The sequence below is a fragment of the Hyposmocoma kahamanoa genome, unplaced genomic scaffold (genome assembly GCF_003589595.1).
Source record: "Hyposmocoma kahamanoa isolate Upper Pololo Valley unplaced genomic scaffold, ASM358959v1 62, whole genome shotgun sequence".
NCBI lineage: Eukaryota > Metazoa > Arthropoda > Insecta > Lepidoptera > Cosmopterigidae > Hyposmocoma > Hyposmocoma kahamanoa.
This window is the reverse complement of record NW_020653850.1, coordinates 22,423,968-22,442,062: the sequence shown is the minus strand read 5'-3', so window position 1 is coordinate 22,442,062 and position 18,095 is coordinate 22,423,968. Positions and strand designations below refer to the sequence as shown.

Here is an 18,095-nt window from a genome sequence, read left to right as displayed (position 1 = left end):
GGCACGGTATGCAAGAAGACGTCGGTTCGAATCCGACCGGATTGAAGGAATTTTTTCTGAGTGTTCGATCTTTGTATTAATAATTATAACAAACTAGTGGAGTAATTTCACAAAAAATAATTGAATATCAATTCAATAAAAATTTAATTTATATAAGTCATCTTCACCGAATATTGTCGTTTGATTCCTGGACGTAGTAAGGGGGCACCAGCTAGCCGAGTAATCCTCTACCAACCTCTATACCCCGTCCTACCTTTTTTTTATACACAGGAAAATGCGTTACGCATACCCCGCCGCGGGCGATGGCATGGCGGGGTTATGTGGGACTTTCCTCGGTTGATCCACCCGGCGATACAAGCCCGCCCGATGGGTCCTCGGAGGCCTACCCACTAAAAACCTGTGTATGCACCCTCATCCACCGGTGGGCTCGTGGGATCCCGTTAAAACTCACTCACCCCGGTGACCCCCTCCTACCCTAATACAACTTTTAGTAAAACAAAAAGTAGATAAACAGGCAAATACACTCATATACATTACAAGTACAACAACGAAACCAAAGTACGTAATATGTAGCACTATCCACCCGGATCCTGCTGACATTCGATGAGCCACTAAGTGTACCTACGGGGGATATAACAAAGTGAGATATCGAAATGTTAGTATCTACCTATAGCTCCACTTCAGTAAAGTTTAACACGTTTTTTTATTTAATTACATAATCATAAATTCGGATTGTAGTTGCTACGAGTAAATTATACATCCTCATTAAATATAGCAATATATATTGCAATAAGTTTTGTATTCTGTGGTTTCGAGCTATCATTTCGATATAGACGAGGGATATTTCCACGTTTAATTGCTTTTTCAATTAACGCCCGAGACTCGGCTCGCATCGAGAAGGCGTAATGGCGGCTCCAAAGTAGTACAGTTGCAGATGCGGCAGTGTTTTGAAATATGTTTTTGTAATTTATACCTATAACTTGAGTCAATTGTGTGTTACTAGCGACTGCCTGAAATATTTGCGTTGTATATTAAGCAGCGCCTCTAGTGGTCACAATAAGAAATACTATACAATTATTTGCCTTATATTACTCATAACGTGCTACTTAACAATATTAAATTCCTAGTAAAGATACGTAATGACAATACTAATAATATTAATAATTGTAATAATAAGGTTGTTCCGCTCTTGCTAACACTGAGTACTTGCACAGACACCACCAGGCAGCTAAAATATTACACCAAGAGCTCGCTCTGAAGTACGGACTAGTGCAACAGAGGTTGCCATATTACAAGTATTCACCGGAGCCAATACTCGAAAATGACCGCACCAAAATCTATTGGGATCGATCTATTATCACGGACAGGACTATTCTTGCGAATAAGCCTGATATTGTGATATTGGATCAATCGCAGTCGAGGGTATTTTTTGTGGACGTTACCATCCCGCATGACGAGGTTCTCATGAAAGCTGAAACCGAGAAACGCCGAAAGTATCTCGACCTGGCGCACGAGATCACCCACACGTGGGATGTGGCCTCCACTGAAATAATCCCAATTGTTTTGTCCGCAAATGGGTTAATTCCAGACAGTCTTTCTAACAGCTTGAGGCGGTTGGATTTCTGTGGCGTGTCGCTTCCAGCACAAATGCAGAAGGCGGTCCTGCTCGATACGGCACGTATTGTTCGCCGGTTCTTGAACCTGAGTCCCTGACCCCGGCTGACTGTGCCATTGCCGGGAAATACCGCCTCTCCTATTTAAAAATTCAAAATTAATCTTTTTTAGGAGAGGCGACAGTCTAAAATAGATATAATATTAATAATACCAATAATAATAAAAGTATAAATTGATGATAGAATATTATTAACTGGGATGGATAACTCACGATGGAAACAAAAGTAGGCAATACGAATGTTTCTCCCGGCCCGAGAATCGAACCCGGGAACTCTGCGTGGAAGTCCAGCATAATAATAGATCGGCCACGGAGTCTATATCTTAATATGTCTTCTATAAAATAACTTTTACTCAACGAAGTCACAATATCCTTAAAAAGCTCATTCAAGTATCCGTTCTGCAAAGTCCACGTAATCTATAGACTTAAGTGACGACAGTCAGACGTCCATAATTCCATTTGCTAAGCGAGACACACCTGACACCTCTCTTAGTCTACGGACACAATGTTGTGGACACACCTGACACCGCTCTCAGTCTATGGACACAGCACACATGAGTTTTAGAGTCAGCGAGTTTTATTTTTCTAAGTAATTACAAGTAAAAATAGCAGTATACTCCGTCCAATTATTTGTATAATTTATGACAGCTCGAATTTTAATCAATGAGTGATGTCCTAACGCGTTTTTGATTCGATTTTTTTATAACAACCGATTTTATTTATAAAGAAGTTTAAATCGTGAATGCGAGAGAATTCAAAAAAGGAGATATTGTCTGATTGGGATCGTGATATTGCATTCGACAATTTGTGTACTCAAGAATTAATAATTAATGTTAATGTGAATTCAAGTGATGATTCCCGTTCATACGGAGAAGAATCCGACGATTCATTATAATAACCAATAAAAATTTAGAGGAAATTAAAGGGTAACATACAATTTAAATTTTTTTAGTACAAAGCATAATAAATACACATTTTTAACCACTCGTTTACAAATCAAAACACATTAAGTAACTTAAGTACTTTTTAGACATCGTTATAATAGAAAAACAATGTTTGGTCAAAAAATAAATTTATACTTCTAACAAAATGTATTCGTCCATAACCACTCGACTTCGAAAATCGTTTCACTAAATCAATTGAAATTTGGTATAGAAGTAGTGTGGCCACGTAGCTAACGTGCAATGAGATATTTGTGTGTTTGTTCTTAGATTACTGACCTAATGTAAAATGTAAACAATGACTTATTTTAGAGCTTACGCAATTTTTTTTGGTTTTCGACTGAAATATTAAAATTTTCTAAAAATTTCTGATAGAAAAAAATGTGCTACCAGAATTTTACTGCTGGCTCTAAAAACTATCTTAAGATGTGGGATTGTTTACACATAAAATTGTAGTGGTGTAATTATTGTAACATTCGTCAGTAGTTAACATCATGTAGACGAAGTCACTTAAATTTTGCCAAAATTTACGATTACAATCAAAAACTTTGTTTGAAGAAATTGAACTTAATTTTTAAAAAGTATATATGTATAGCATTGACTTACAAATAAATGGACGACGGGTCTAATACAAAAACCACGAAAAAATTTCCCAAGTCAACCTATTTAAACGTAGTGACATGTCAAGGAATATGGAAAAGCTAAAACGTTGAATTTAAATTGTAATGTCATCGCAGTACTGTCTAATTTTGCTTGCTTCGCTGTTAGTCGAACAAACGAAGACTAGAGCGTGAATGACGCTCTGTATACGATTTTAACGCCCTATAAGTTCGGACACTTTTTAGCGCAGACCCGACGTCCATATAATTGTAAGTCAATGATGTATAGGCATAAAATAATATATATGGATATAAAGTTGTGTTTGTTCGAATAAGACAATATTCCATTATGACAATTCATGAAAAAGTTTGTCACCCCTGCCACGGGCAAAAAGGAACATGTTTCTCTTATCCCATAAGTACTAGACCCTCTTACCCTAACAATGTTTTTGGCGGTTAGAATTTTGATTCCAATGAAACTCGTATAATTTGTTGTTTTTGATCTGGAATTAATAATAAAAAGTAAAACTTACTGTTTTCTCTTCGTGTTTTTTATAAAAGTTATCTCCAGCACTTTTTTCACCAAGATCCGGCAAAGAAAAAATTACGCGCCCATCTCGTGTTTTCAGACTACACAACTGTCGATTTTTTGTCTCTCTCTCTCAAATTTGGAACATCGTAGCGATATCTCTTTACAACCGTTAAAACTAATTTGTTTGTCTGTTTTATCGACTGAGAGACTATAGTGCTAAACGCTTTACTTTCGTTATTACGGATTTTAGTCCCTCTTCCCCCGGTACCCTCTTACCTTACATGAAATATTTGGGCTATTGTATGATTTATAGGCAGAAAAATAACACATGCCGGTGTAATGTAATAAGGTAACATCGGTTCATTTCCGATTTTCTACTACTGCATCCCGTAAATCTGCAGCGACGCATTTTTATCAATACTTAATTGTTCTCACTGTCAATATTTTCCATTTCATTACAATTCATGCGAATAATTCACTAAAACATTTGGCCAAACATTGGTTTTGACATTTGATGTACCTACTTCTTTTTGACAACCGGAACCGGTTATCAAAGTGCCGATTACAAATATGGCAAAATGAGGACAGTTGGCATTTAAGATGACGATACGTATTTTGGATTCCCGTGTTTGACATAAATCGATGTAGTGCTATCTCTTTTGGCTGACGACGGCACGCAGTAGTTAAACATAGACAATAAAATGTTTATGTTTTCAACGTCTGAATCCATCATATACATATAACGTCTGATTTATATATGTCAATATAACATGTCCTTTAGTTTCCATAGTCAGGGTTGTATGTCAGTTCTTATGGAACTTGGGAGGCATGCATATGTCAAAAGTTGAGTAAATGGTTGGACGGAGTATAGATAATGATCATTAATATGATTCTTACGGCCTATTCAGCAAAATATGCTTTAAAAGAGTCAATCCATTAAAGTAAAAATGAACATCAAAACCAGTACATTCAGAGCATTAAGGCTAATCTTGAAAAGGTCGTAAACAATTGGATTCCCCTTTGCCCTCAATTTTGTCTCGAGTCCTTCATTCGACGAGAAATACTTTACGCTGAGAACACCTGACACATTTCACCTGGTCACCTTGAGTCGATTTAAAAGAGATTATCTACCTCTATTTTTTTAAATGTGGACTTGATACTGTTTTTAGAGAACTGGATAATATGATGTTTCAGTCAAGGATGTCAGGTGGCTAGCAGCTAACATGTTTGTTACCCTGGGAGATAAGTTGACAAGTCCTATTTGCTTGCAATAGAAGCAACAACATCCTGAAAATGATTGCTGATAAAATGGAAAGACCTCTAATAAGCAACATTATACATAATTATTAATACAAAGATCGAACACTCAGAAAAAACTCCTTCGATCCGAGAATCCTTTGAAAGATTTATCACCCAGTTAGTACCTTTACAGCTACCAGTCCTGGAGAGAGATGCCGCTATTCACTGTATTAATAAAATTTTTATTGAATTGATATTCAATTTTTTTTTTATCGATAGATAGATTTCTCATAGATGGCGCTACGACTAAAAAGTCGTTGAAAAAACCAAATACAAAGACACGACGCAAGCACATAGAATAATTCGTGAGGTCCGTTGGTTCGTTCCGTGGCTTAGTTGGTATAGCGTCAGACACGGTATGCAAGAAGACGTCGGTTCGAATCCGACCGGATCGAAGGAATTTTTTCTGAGTGTTCGATCTTTGTATTAATAATTATAACAAACTAGTGGAGTAATTTCACAAAAAAAAAATTGAATATCAATTCAATAAAAATTTAATTAACATTATACATTTTACTAGATGTAAGTTTTAAAATAATGTATTAACACATAATAATAAGTCTTCTTAGGTTTTCGCGATTGTTATACATAGGAAATGAAACTATTTTTCCGGATTTAAATTGCGTACATTTGTTTTTTCAAACAAACCAGCGTTTGGACATGGTCACGGTTTACCGTTAACCTGTAAAGGGCCCGAAACGTGGGTTTGTTTGTAAAAACAAATATACGCAATATGAATCCGGAAAAATAGTTTCATTTCCTATAGTTATAAGTCTGTTACCTTTTTTCTGGACACATACGTCCGTCACTCTCACTCACTCGGCTAGGGCCCATTGAAAACCAGCGTCACAACCCAGTCTTGGTTGTGACTTTAGCTGAATGAGATCCTTTTGTACACACCACAGTATAATATTATGTAACTTGTTGTTTAAATGTTTCTACGCTGTTTTTTGTGTTACTTCTGTTCTAGTTTTATTAGTGTCTTTTTTATTATGTGGCGTTGCAGTAAATGGTATCTATTTCTATTTTATGATATCGAGTGACAAGCGAGCACGTCGGTCCATAACAGTGGCAGTGCTACTTAGAGCTTTAAATCACAAAGATCTAACGGGTATTACCATAGCGTCTATCACCTTGAAACATAAGTTGATAATTTCCACAGGCCTTTAATTTCATCAGCTCTTTCACAAGGAGCTCCACTGTTATAAAAATTTTCACACGATCCAGACAGAAAAAAATTTTTTCTTATTTAATAGCAATATCTCGAGAATCGCTGGTAGCATACTCATTTTAATCTTTTGATACCTACATCAAAACGTTACCGATTACTTTATATGGCGTAAAATTTATGAAAATTTGTCTAAGTAAATTGGATTGTGACGATGGGACCTCATTCATCGTCATCCCACGTTTTTATCACGCTTTTCTCTAGTTCCTGACCACTTACTTTTCAAATTTTGAATCTTTCTCTAATTCTTTCTTCGTCATTCTTACAATTTCAATTTAAATTGTATATTGCATATCACATTACAAATTTAAGATGGAACATTAATTGATGGTATACATGTGACGCCCTGCAAGGGCACAGCAACATCTGAGGGCTAAATTCATAAATCACACTATTTAATTATATTAAATTATTACATTACAATACAATATCATAACATTACATTATTATATACATTATTACAGTGCATTATTCTTAATTAGAAAACTTGCTTTATACAATACATTAATTTCAATAATTATTAATAAGAGATGTCGAAGTATTTTTATTTGTATTATTATTGTTATTTGTCATCATACGTATCGTCAAAAAAATCATGCAAGTCATAATAACATTTATTAACAAGAAATGCCTTTAGTTCTTTAGTAAATTGTGTAAGTCTTTCCAGGTTTTTGATATAATTTGGTATGTGGTTATAAATTCTAATTAACATGGTGTGCGGGCCAGACGTAACTATTTTAATTTTTGAGAAAGGTACTCTAAGCTTGTTTAAGTTTCTGTTATTTAGAATAGAATAGAATATATATATATAATCTCGAGTTATTCGAGTTGATTGACTACTAACTCGAGTTAACTCGGCTCGGTGAACGACAGAGCAACCACGAGTCGCGAGTACTACTCGTACCAACAATTCACCGAGTTGGACAGGACCGACGTGCTCCGAAGGTCACCGAACCGACCGAGTCGGCTCGGCGCACAGTGGGCCCCAATTGATAATTCTTAGACATAGGAATAACTTGTGGAGTGCCGAGCAAATTTTTTTTTATGTGATGGATAATACTCTGAATATACAATATACATTTTATTTTTTATCTCAAAATATACGAAAATGTAATGTGCGTGGGTTACTTACAGTATAGTTCCAATAATTTTCTATGTAGAAAAGAATAATTCGTCTGCATGTGCGGCTTTATAACTAAAGGTGCGGCAAAATTGCTAACTCTTTTATATACTTTTTTAACAGAATACGTGAGCTTCGACTAGAAAAAAATTCATTTTAGTGTAATTTAGAGAGTGTTATAATAATAACACGAAAGTTAAGTAGAAACTAGTATATTGTGTTAAAAAATAAATAGCAAGTTTAAAATTTTGACACCTTTTTACTCGTAAAGCCGCAAGTACCTGCAGTTGGATTATTTTTTTCTTAATAGAGAACGTTTGGACGTATACTGTAAATAAACTACACACATTACATTTTTCTACATTAAGAGATAAAAAATAAAATGTATATTTCTCCATACAAAAAAAAATTAATTATTTTTTTCTCCGAAACTATCAACTTTTAAAGAAATTATGCAAGAATAAAAGTTATTAGGACTATCATTATCTTCATATAAAAAAAATTTGCTCGATACTCCACAAGTTATCCCTGAGTCCATGAATTATCAATTTCGGCCCACTGTGCGGCGAGACAGGTACCGAACCGAGTTAGCTCGAGTTCTTAAAAAAGTAACTCGAGTGAATCGTTGTGGGAGTAACTCGAGTTAATCGAGTTAAATAACCCGACTCGCTCACCGCTAGTCGTCACTCCCAACAATATTCTCGAGGAGAAAAGTCGTATCCTTTAATCATGTAAACCTATGTGTTTGTAAAGCAGCAATATGTTACATACGAATACGGGCCCTTTTGGGGTAAGTTGTCTTATTTTATGTCCAATCTGTAGGGAGTGTTTTTATATTATTGTACCTGTTTTTATACTATTGTTTTTCGTTATAGCCTGTTCTTTTTTTCTTTCTTTTCCTTCACATTTTCCCCAATGTTACCCACGCTTACGTAACAACATTAAACACAAGGAATGTACTCGAAACACCCACACCAGAAATCACTTACAAAACTTCGTTTTTAAAATTGATCCTGCTGGGAATAATCCGTGGGAGTAACCCTTTTATCTCTTTCAAGTTGCTTCCGCCCGTATTTAAACCATTTATTTTCACTCTCATAACAAATAGACATTACAGAAATGAGAAAAAATAAGTTTTTTATACAGTTTATAGAATAAAAATTAACTTAAGTCAATCACCAGTAATAAAAATTAAATTAACAGTAATTAAATCAAAATAAAAAGAATTAAGTATGTGTGTGACGGACACGAGTTCAGGAAAATGTTGAAATCAGTTTGCAAACTACACATTTAACAAAAAACTTGCTGTAACAAAAACTATGGTATAAAAACAGGTACAATAATATAAAAACACTCCCTACAGATTTAAATATATAAATAACGCACACACTCAACATAGCCCCGCACTAGGGAAACCCTGTGTCGCGGGTGCCATGGACACACACATAGACAACCACAAATTACACCCAAACTCACGAGAGAAATAATTGTAGGCCATACAACTATTTCTCCCGGCCCGGGAATCGAACCTGGGACCTCTGCGTGGCAGTCCGGCATGGTAACCGTTCGGCCACGGAGGCAGTTAAGATTAGACATAAACTTAAGGCAGCTTACCCCAAAAGGGTCTGTATTTATTAACTGTCACTGTAATCTCATGGTAGAGGCACTGATAGGCACTGCCACTGCGCCCGTCACCCTGAGACATAAGTTGACAAGTCCCACGTGACTGTAATTTTACCAGCACCCTTACCCTTCAAAATCGGAACACAGTAACGCTAACATTACTGCTTGGCGGCAGAAATAAACGTAATTGTCTTCACATTATAATAAAATAAGTATCTATTAATGTACAGGACACTAATGACTTTGACAAAAGGGCAAGCTGAAGGGTCTTAAACGAATTATAAGCTAAGTAGCGGGCGGACCTTTGCTCTTGGCTCAGGACGCTGGAGATTTCCGCCTCTTCAGCGTGCTAACGAATAAGAAATTAAGCCCCTAGTGGCGTAGTTTTTTGAATTCATTTTTTATATATTTGTTTATTATGTTCGGTTACAAAACCCCTAAATACATACCTTATAGACTAATATAAATAATCACTTACACGTATTGTCTGCCACGTGTGACGCAACGTGGGTGTCCGGTAGCCAGCCTCAGAAACGTCGGTACATGACCCCCTTCGGCTCATCCTACATGAATGTCGACGGATGTTGAGTTGGTAGTCTCACCACAAATGAATTAAAATTCACATTGTGGCGGGACCCCAACTGCCCGACCCTCAGGGTAGCATTGGCTTTAACCCGTATATACTCCACAATATCGACAGACTTTGTCGTGTCACGTATAACAATGTCGTCGATACCGCTGGACGCAATAGACGATTAGGGCCAGTCGGGGCAGTGCCATTAAGATTACGGTTGGTGTACTTCTATTTCCTTTCCATCTTTTTGGAACTCAGGTATTTGACAACACAGCTTCAGGGATGAGGATCCGTTTCTTTTTCTTCTCTTTGTTGGTAACTGCTTGGGTTTTGCTTGTGGAGCACTGAATTGGAAAAATGGTGTACCGGACAACCAAACCAATTACCTGGTGTCAAATTAATCCCTTGAGTAAACATCAATGAAATCAATTTCGACACTACCACTATAATACCCATATCAGAAGCAATTTTCAAAGTGAATTTCTCAAAGTGGACTTCATTTAGTGCTTACAGTGCCAAACGCTGGGCCACCGAAATCATAATTGTTTTTGGTTCAATAAACAGTTTTCTTTTTCCAGTGTGTCTTCAATTCTGAAGGTTGCCCATCAGCTTCTTGTCATCAACTTCTCTATCAGCAGCCAACCAGAACAGCTGTTGCAATGGCAATGCCGGTCAAGTCAATAACACTGTAACATATAAAAACAGTATTTTGAGAACAATTGTAAAATGGATTTTTCGGATTTTGTAACATTTTTTTTTAATGCTTCCGTGGCCGAATATTTGTAAGGCCTACATTGATTTATCTCGTGTGTTTGGGTGTAATTTGTAGTTGTCTATGTGAGTATTCATGGCAACAGCGATACAGGGCTTCCTTAGTTTGGGCTATGAGTGTGTGCGTTATTTTATTTATTTAAGGTAACATGGAACGACACATTTCATTTACGTTGTATTTATTTGTTTGTTCGTTCGTTCGTTCGTTCGTTCGGTCGTTCGTTCGTTCGTTCGAATAGGGGATAGACGACGTGCTTAGTGTTTCTGGTGAAATACATTGCGTAACATTTAGAGACATTTAATGTCATTTGGTTATTGTCACACCAGGAGTCTAAGCGGTTAATGTCTTCTTGTAATTTCGCAATATCGTCATTGGTATTCATAGCCCGGATTTCAAATCATCAGCAAAAAGCAAGGACCGCGTGTGCCTAAAGCACTGATCTATATCATTTATAAAGATATTGAAAAGCAATGGGCCCAAATGTGAACCCTACGGCACACCCGAAGAAACACCAAAAGCATCCGAAGAATCCCCATTTACAACCACTACAGACATTCTGCTATGCAAATACGACTCGCACTAACCCAGCAGAGGCTCTGCAATACCGTATATGAAAAGCTTACGTAGAAGAAGTTGATGATTAACTTTATCAAAAGCCCGGCTGCAGTCAGTGTAAATGGCGCGTACAGACGAGCGGTCAAGAGAACGTGAGATATTATCGACGAATTGAACGAGGTTAGTAGCTGTGGATCGTGCTTTAGTGAATCCATGTTGCTCTGCGTGCACTATGCCCCTGAAATTTAATAAAGTATGGGGATCAGCAAGCGCTCAAAAACCTTAGCAAAGATTGGCAAAATGGAAATGGGCCTGTAGTTGTTCACAACTTCCTTGTGTCCACTCTTATGCAAGGGTACTATAAGAGCCCTTTTCCATGCAGTCGGAAAGACACCAGTGCTCAGAGACGTATTCAAAATTAGTCGCAGAGGATGAACCAACACATGGCCACAAATTTAGAAGGAATACCATCGGTTCCAGTTCCTTTCGAAAGGTCGAGTCTCTCCAAAACTTTCAAGACCTGGTCGTCATTGAACTGAACCATAGTTAAAAAGCTGCTAGTTAGAGCCGGTGTACCACAGACCGCAGAAGAGGGGCTAGTAGATTTGTTCTACACCGAAGCAAAGTTATTAGCGAACAGATTATAGATATTTTTGTTACCAACTGCACATTTCTTGTGCAGGTACATCTGAGAAAGATAATGGCTATTATTGTTGCGTTTAGTTTTCACAAAAGACCAGAAAAATTTTGGATTCGAACGAAGATTGCTCTCCAGATGAGCGAGGTACTGTTTGTAACAGATATTTTTCAGTTTATCAGAACGGGACCTCGCAAGATCAAACGCCAGTCTGTCGCGTGGGTTGTTGTTAAACTTCCGAAGCTTCTGGCGGTACTTATATTTTTCACGTAATAGGCTTATAAGATCACATGAACACCAAATCGGATACTTTTTGGACCTAGGCTTGGATTTAGGAGCATGTTTGTTTATTGCTTCTCAAATTATAGCATAGAAAGAAGAAACCATATCGTCAACTGACTTACAGGTCGCGAATGCATGGTCCCAATCCACTTCGTTTAGATCGTCAACAATATCCGTGTAATCGGCTTTATAAAAACAGAAGTTTACTTGACCATGCGCGGACATATTTGCGTTAGCAGCAAAAGAGAATGAGAACTCTATGGGTGGATGAAATTGGTCAACTTTGGATAAAGGAGACATACACTCTTTTGCGCTTGTGACAGGGTGAGAACTCAACACTAGGTCCAGAATATTGCCTTGATAGTTGGATGTGTAATTGTACTGCGTTAAGTTATTAAGTAAAGCAAATCGATAAGCATGCCAGACATAGCGCTCGCAGGCTCTGTATGAGGTACAGAGAAATCATCGAGACAGTTCCATGGGATCTTACCCATGTTGAAGTCTCCCATGAAAGCAACATTATGTACTCCATTCCCCTCAATGACCTTGTTAAAGTTATTAATGAACTTCAAGAGAACTTCCTTTTTCAAAGGTGACGGCAGATAGACAGCACAAAGATATAATTTAGATGGCTTACCATCGGAATTTTAACCTGCAAGCATACCCACAGATCATAACATCTCGATTCAAAACTGGAAAGGCGCCTAGAACACAAGTCTTTAGAAACAGCTATAATAACACCACCGCCAATAGATTTGTGCGTCTGAAAACTATTTCCACTACCACCACAGAACACCCGGTCTCTCCTGTAGACTACATAACGATCGTTAGAGTCATGAAAAGAGTCGTTCAGCCACGTCTCCGTCAGTACAACAATGTCATAAGAACTACAGACAACGTTGTTAAAAAGAGTTACAGGTTTAAGTCCCTGACATCCTGGTAATAAACATTGCATGGTCTAAATACAGAACTTGAAATAACATTTAAACTACTCATAAAATTGGAGTTATAATTTAAAATTAAAATTAATTGTAATTTTATATTAGAAATAAAAGTAAAATAATTATAATATAACAAAAAAAATCTGTTTTAATAAAATTACAAATTTACCAGTGCTCTAAGATAAGTAAGTGAGTAACTGCGACAAAGATTTTAAGGCGTCCTCAGAGAGAATGTGAATATATCCAGTAGTGTCACCTTTTGGAAGATAATTTTTTCAGCAAGCAGCGGCGTGGAGAGATTTGGTCTCCGCAGACAGATGCTCAGTCACGTACACAAGGCTCTTCTTCTGGCCACCAATACCCAGGTGACTTGTGTTCAACTTGTCCGTAGGATTGTTCCGATTATAGTTGACCACTTATGCAAGTAACTCGTCACGAAGGCGTCTGCTTTTGAACTTCACTAATACAGATCTTGGTCGAGGATTCTCGTTATTTAATGTAGTACATAAGATAATAAGAAATCTATCCAGTCATTATAATTTTACTTAGCATAAGTATAACTTTGTTATGAAACAAAAACCGACCTCAAAAGTTTGTGGAATTACATCTATTTGGCAAGTTTTATTGAAATCGGTTATCGGAAAGTGCGCAAAACTGGCTTTTTTTAAATACCGCACACACTCAACATAGCCCCATAGATTCATCCCCTAGTAAAAGAATATATACCACCTTTAAGGGTGGAATATTTTCTTTTATGAAAAATCCCCTAGTTCGCCACTTTACAGGACTTGACACTGGAGATAATAAAAATCGGTTGTTACTACTCAATTTATATTGAGAGAAAAACGCCTTGAATTGGAGAAATAGCAAAATCAACCATTAAAGTAATTGCTCCTAAATTAAAGTTAGGCGCTATTTATAAAAATGAATCTTCATGCGTGAACAGCCATCCTTCGAGGTGGATGATTTTCTTCAAAATGAAATGGGACCAATACTGAGGTACCCTCTTTCCAACAAAAAATAATCATCAAAAACGGTTCATAAATTGACCAGCTGTAATCTTGTTGGCTTTGTTATACGTGTCACGACTTCATTACTCAACAAAGTCTGCCGATTGTGGAGTTACTTACGGGTGAAAGCCAATGCTGCCCTGAGGGTCGAGCAGTTGGGATCCCGCCACAATGTGAATTTCAATTCATTTATGGTGAGACAACCAACTCAACATCTGTCGCCATTCATGAAGGATGAGTTTTGGCCGAAAGGTGTCATGTACAGACGTTTCCGAGGCCGGCTACCGGGCACCCACGTTGCATCACACATCGCAGACAATATGTGAAAGTAATTATGAGTCCTTAGTGTTTTATTACATTATTATGTATGTTAGTCTATAAAGTATGTATTTAGGGGTCTTTGTAATCACGTAACATCCTTTTTGAAGTCGGCTAAAATAAATGGGATGACGATAAAGAAGGTCGGTCGGATCTACACAAACTGAGCTGTAGAAGCGTCAAATGTCTAAAACATTACTTATAGACTTCGAATCGCCATTAAAGTTATAAATGAAATAAAGTTTCTAACTCCAACTCTGCCGAGAGCTGTTCGATACTGTCTAATCGTTTCTTCCTGATGCCAGTAATTTAAACTTACGCTCCCATTTCCCAAGGTAATGATCGCTGGTGAAATGATAATAAATACTAACTGTTGAATAAATGTAGGCCATACAAACGTTTCTCCCGATCCGGGAATCGAATGCGGGACCGCTGCGTGGCAGACCAGCATGGTAACCGTTCGGCCACGAAGGCCGTTAAAATGTATTATGAATTTCAAGTTTAAATTATTTATTATTAATTATGGTCATTGACATACTTAGGAAGTTGTTCACTTAAGTACAGAAAATAATATGCACTTGACAAACGATTTAAACAAATAATAAAATATGCATTCTTTTTAAGAACATATTTAAAATTTGATATTTGAAATTGTCATATCTATTGTTTTTTAGTTTTCTCGAATACATCATCCTGTGGACACACATGCGATTTTTCTCCTTTAGAAAGCCTCAAAAATTATAGGTAATGTGAATATAACTTGGATTTTATTAGGAGTGTGAGCGGGGATAAACCTATAATGTATGTTTTATAGTTTTCGTTACCTCTTTCTGACACAGTCGGGTAAAAAAAGCTTAACGTTCTTTTTAGAAAGAACATTAAAATTTCGCTATAACGCCCTTTTGCCCAAGGATCGATACAAACGTGTAAAGAAAACAAAACCATACGGTGAATGCTTTTAATTAATAAAGTGCATTGTTTTGCCAATTCATGAAGAAAAATTTCGATAGAAAAAGCTTCGTTTGAAGAGAGTTTAGAATTTGCCCCAACCGCCCCAAGAGCCCCAACCTTTGCCCCAGGAGCCAAGACCATATCCATAGCCCCATGGGTTGACACCACTCCACCCTAAGCCTAGAGGCGCAACAGGGGCGGCGACAGACTTGTAAACGGGGGCGCTAATGACAGGGGCAGCCCAGGTTCGGAGAACTGGAATCGGGGCGGCTTTATATAGGTTGGCAGAGGAGACTGCAGCTGGGGCTGTGACCGCTTTGCCTCCCCAGCCTGTAACAAAGAATATGTATGAAATAAGTCGTAGTGCATTTAACGGACCAGTTATAAACGTCTTTGTAATTGTACGCAATTTAACGCTGCTTCAAGTTAAGATCTCATATGAGTATCTAGCTTATTACACATTGTCATTATATCATCTTCTGCGCGTTGTATGGATCCACTTCGTAGTGATCTTTGCCCACAGCTCGCTTAACATGAGGCAGATGTATCCTGTCCTATTCTATTTCAAGCTTTTTTGTTGGCGACTTTTTACAACGATTTGTGTTTTGGAGTGCACTTTACTATTCCGTATGAGGTCTAACAGTTATACTCCCCATTTATACGCCCCATTGCTGGGCACGGGTCTCCTCTCAGGCGAGGGTGTAGGCCATAATCCACCACGCTGGCCCAAATAAACCCAAAATATTTAGATTGTCTCAGCTTTGACAAACCTTAAGTATAAAATAAATAATCGAAAATAAATACAGATTTAAAAAATCTGAAAACAATTACAGAAAATAACTATAACAAAATAGATTATAAACAAAGAAGCGACAATAACACAACACATGAAAGATAGCTCGTGAAAAAGTTAATGATTCAGCATCAGAGCATTCTTCTATAGCCCGTGTTTAAATAGAACACACAAAAATAATACAATGAACGAAAGACTTGCCATAACCGTCCCAACCGAGACCATTCCAGCCGAGACCGTTCCAGCCCAGACCGTTCCAGCCGAGACCGCTAGCACCAAGTCCGCCCCATCCGTAGCCAATCGCACTGCCGTGGCTCACGCCAGCGACGGCCAGAAGGCAAGCTAACTGAAATTAGCAGCATAGACTTTTAATTCATAATATCCCGGGACGAACAAGTCGTGCGCCTGGTGGTGAGCGGCAAGCCTGTCCATAACAGTTGCAGTGCCACCCAGAGCTTTAAAACACAAAGATGTGAGTGACACTGCGACTGCACCTGTCACCCTTACACATAAGTTGATAAGTTGTGTTATATTGTTATTAATAACACAAAGTACTTGTGTATTACCAATTCTAAAACAGTCAAAGCACTAATAAAAGAAAGTTGAACCGTGTTCGGAATAATGAGATTCGGAGAAAAGTAATTCGTATTTATGATTAGTTTCATCACGATGCTTTCCGTCGCTGTTAGCAAGAGTTACTGCTGTTGAATATTCACAAATGACTTAACTTAGACATTGAAGTCATGTACATGTTAGCTCATAAAGATGGTAACTGTTAATATTTAAATAGAAAAGTAACTGTTCTTCTATTGGGCTATACAGGCGGTTGCACAAACAAAACAACAAGTTAAAAGTATAAATTCAACTCACAGTAATGTAGGTGTTCATTTTCTTAGCTCTTCAAACGATGTGTAGTATTCACAAGTACACGACCTCTTTTATACCGCATTCCTGAATAGGATGAAGCCGAAATATCGACGGAAGCACACGTCAGTTACTGCGCATGCGACTCGCAACGAATGGTGCAAAAAAGTGCGTTCATTGCATCAGGCATTTACATTTTGCATCCTTGCCAAATTCGGAACGAGGCGAGAGAATCTTGGTCTTATTTGTACAAAGCGGATGCAGTCCGGTAGAAAAACAGTTGCTTCTCGATTCAGACGTCGATAGTTCGACTCTTCTTTCATTTGAAGGTAGCAGCCGTTCATTTGAACCAGTTCTTTATGATATCAAGCGACTGGACGAATAAATTGTGCACCTGGTGGTAAGCGACCTGCCTGTCCATAACAGTTACAAAGCCATTTAGAGACGAAACTGTTTTTCAAGATCAGAATGGATAGATATTTGCTCTTAAATAAAGGTCTTACAAAACGTATATGATACAAATCAGTTCACAAATGCCAGACTAATTAAGTTAGGTATACCTAAGGATATGTCTAAAGAATGTGCTAATTTGTTATACAATAGCATGTACTTCATTGCATCATAATAAAATCCTGAAAACAGGCTAAAAAAGTCAGAAACGAATTATTTAAGAATAAAATATATAAACTCTCCAGATATTTATTTCTCTTTAAGTACTACAGGGAACCTTTTTTTTCTCTGCTAAATTTTGGTTTTCAATGAAGCCCTTTTAGTTTATTCTAATTTCTATTATTAATTAATAATAAATTGAACTTAATAAAAATTCATTCAATAAAATAATTTGTAAAACTTAATGTAGCGTAAATTGGAATGTTTTCTTTGTAAAATTCAAAATAAAGTATTTAATTAATAACTATTGCAACTATAGTGAAAAAAATAGGGTTACTTCCATCAATATTAGACATAACTGGTTGAAGACTGTACCACCTCAGTCAACTGTGACCATGGGACCTGTAAAGGGCCCGAAACGTCGGTTTGTTTGAGAAAACAAATATACGCGATTTAAATCCGGAAAAATAGTTTCATTTCCTATGTGTAACAATCGCGAAAACCTCAGAACTCGCCCTGTAGTTATTATTATTTATCCCAAAGTTTGAAAATTGCCCAGGGGTGTCACGACGCGGCACCCACAGCCCCGTCAGTCGCCATCGGGCGTTTGTCGACATCGATCTGTGTAAAATTTTCTCCGCCTATTCATATTAATTTTCAGCGCGCGGGTTGCGGGATCGAGGGATGGTCCCCCTCAACTCTCTAAAATGCAGATTTACGTTCAAATACATGCCTTAAATCGCATAAATGTAAGGGGCAGTGCCACTGTGCCCCT

The 18,095-nt window shown here is 37.4% G+C and overlaps 1 protein-coding gene across 1 annotated transcript; it reads right to left on the bottom strand.

Moving 5' to 3' along the window:
* Window positions 1-15,047: 15,047 nt before the first annotated feature.
* On the bottom strand, window positions 15,048-16,740 carry LOC113229691 (lamprin 0.9-like). The gene is made up of 3 exons (XM_026463372.1): window positions 16,718-16,740; window positions 16,049-16,193; window positions 15,048-15,384 (listed from the first exon to the last, which is right to left on the bottom strand). Exons 1-3 carry the CDS (start codon window positions 16,733-16,735, stop codon window positions 15,137-15,139), a joined length of 411 nt encoding a protein of 136 aa, XP_026319157.1. The 5' UTR covers window positions 16,736-16,740; the 3' UTR covers window positions 15,048-15,136.
* Between the last annotated feature and the right edge of the window lie 1,355 nt (window positions 16,741-18,095).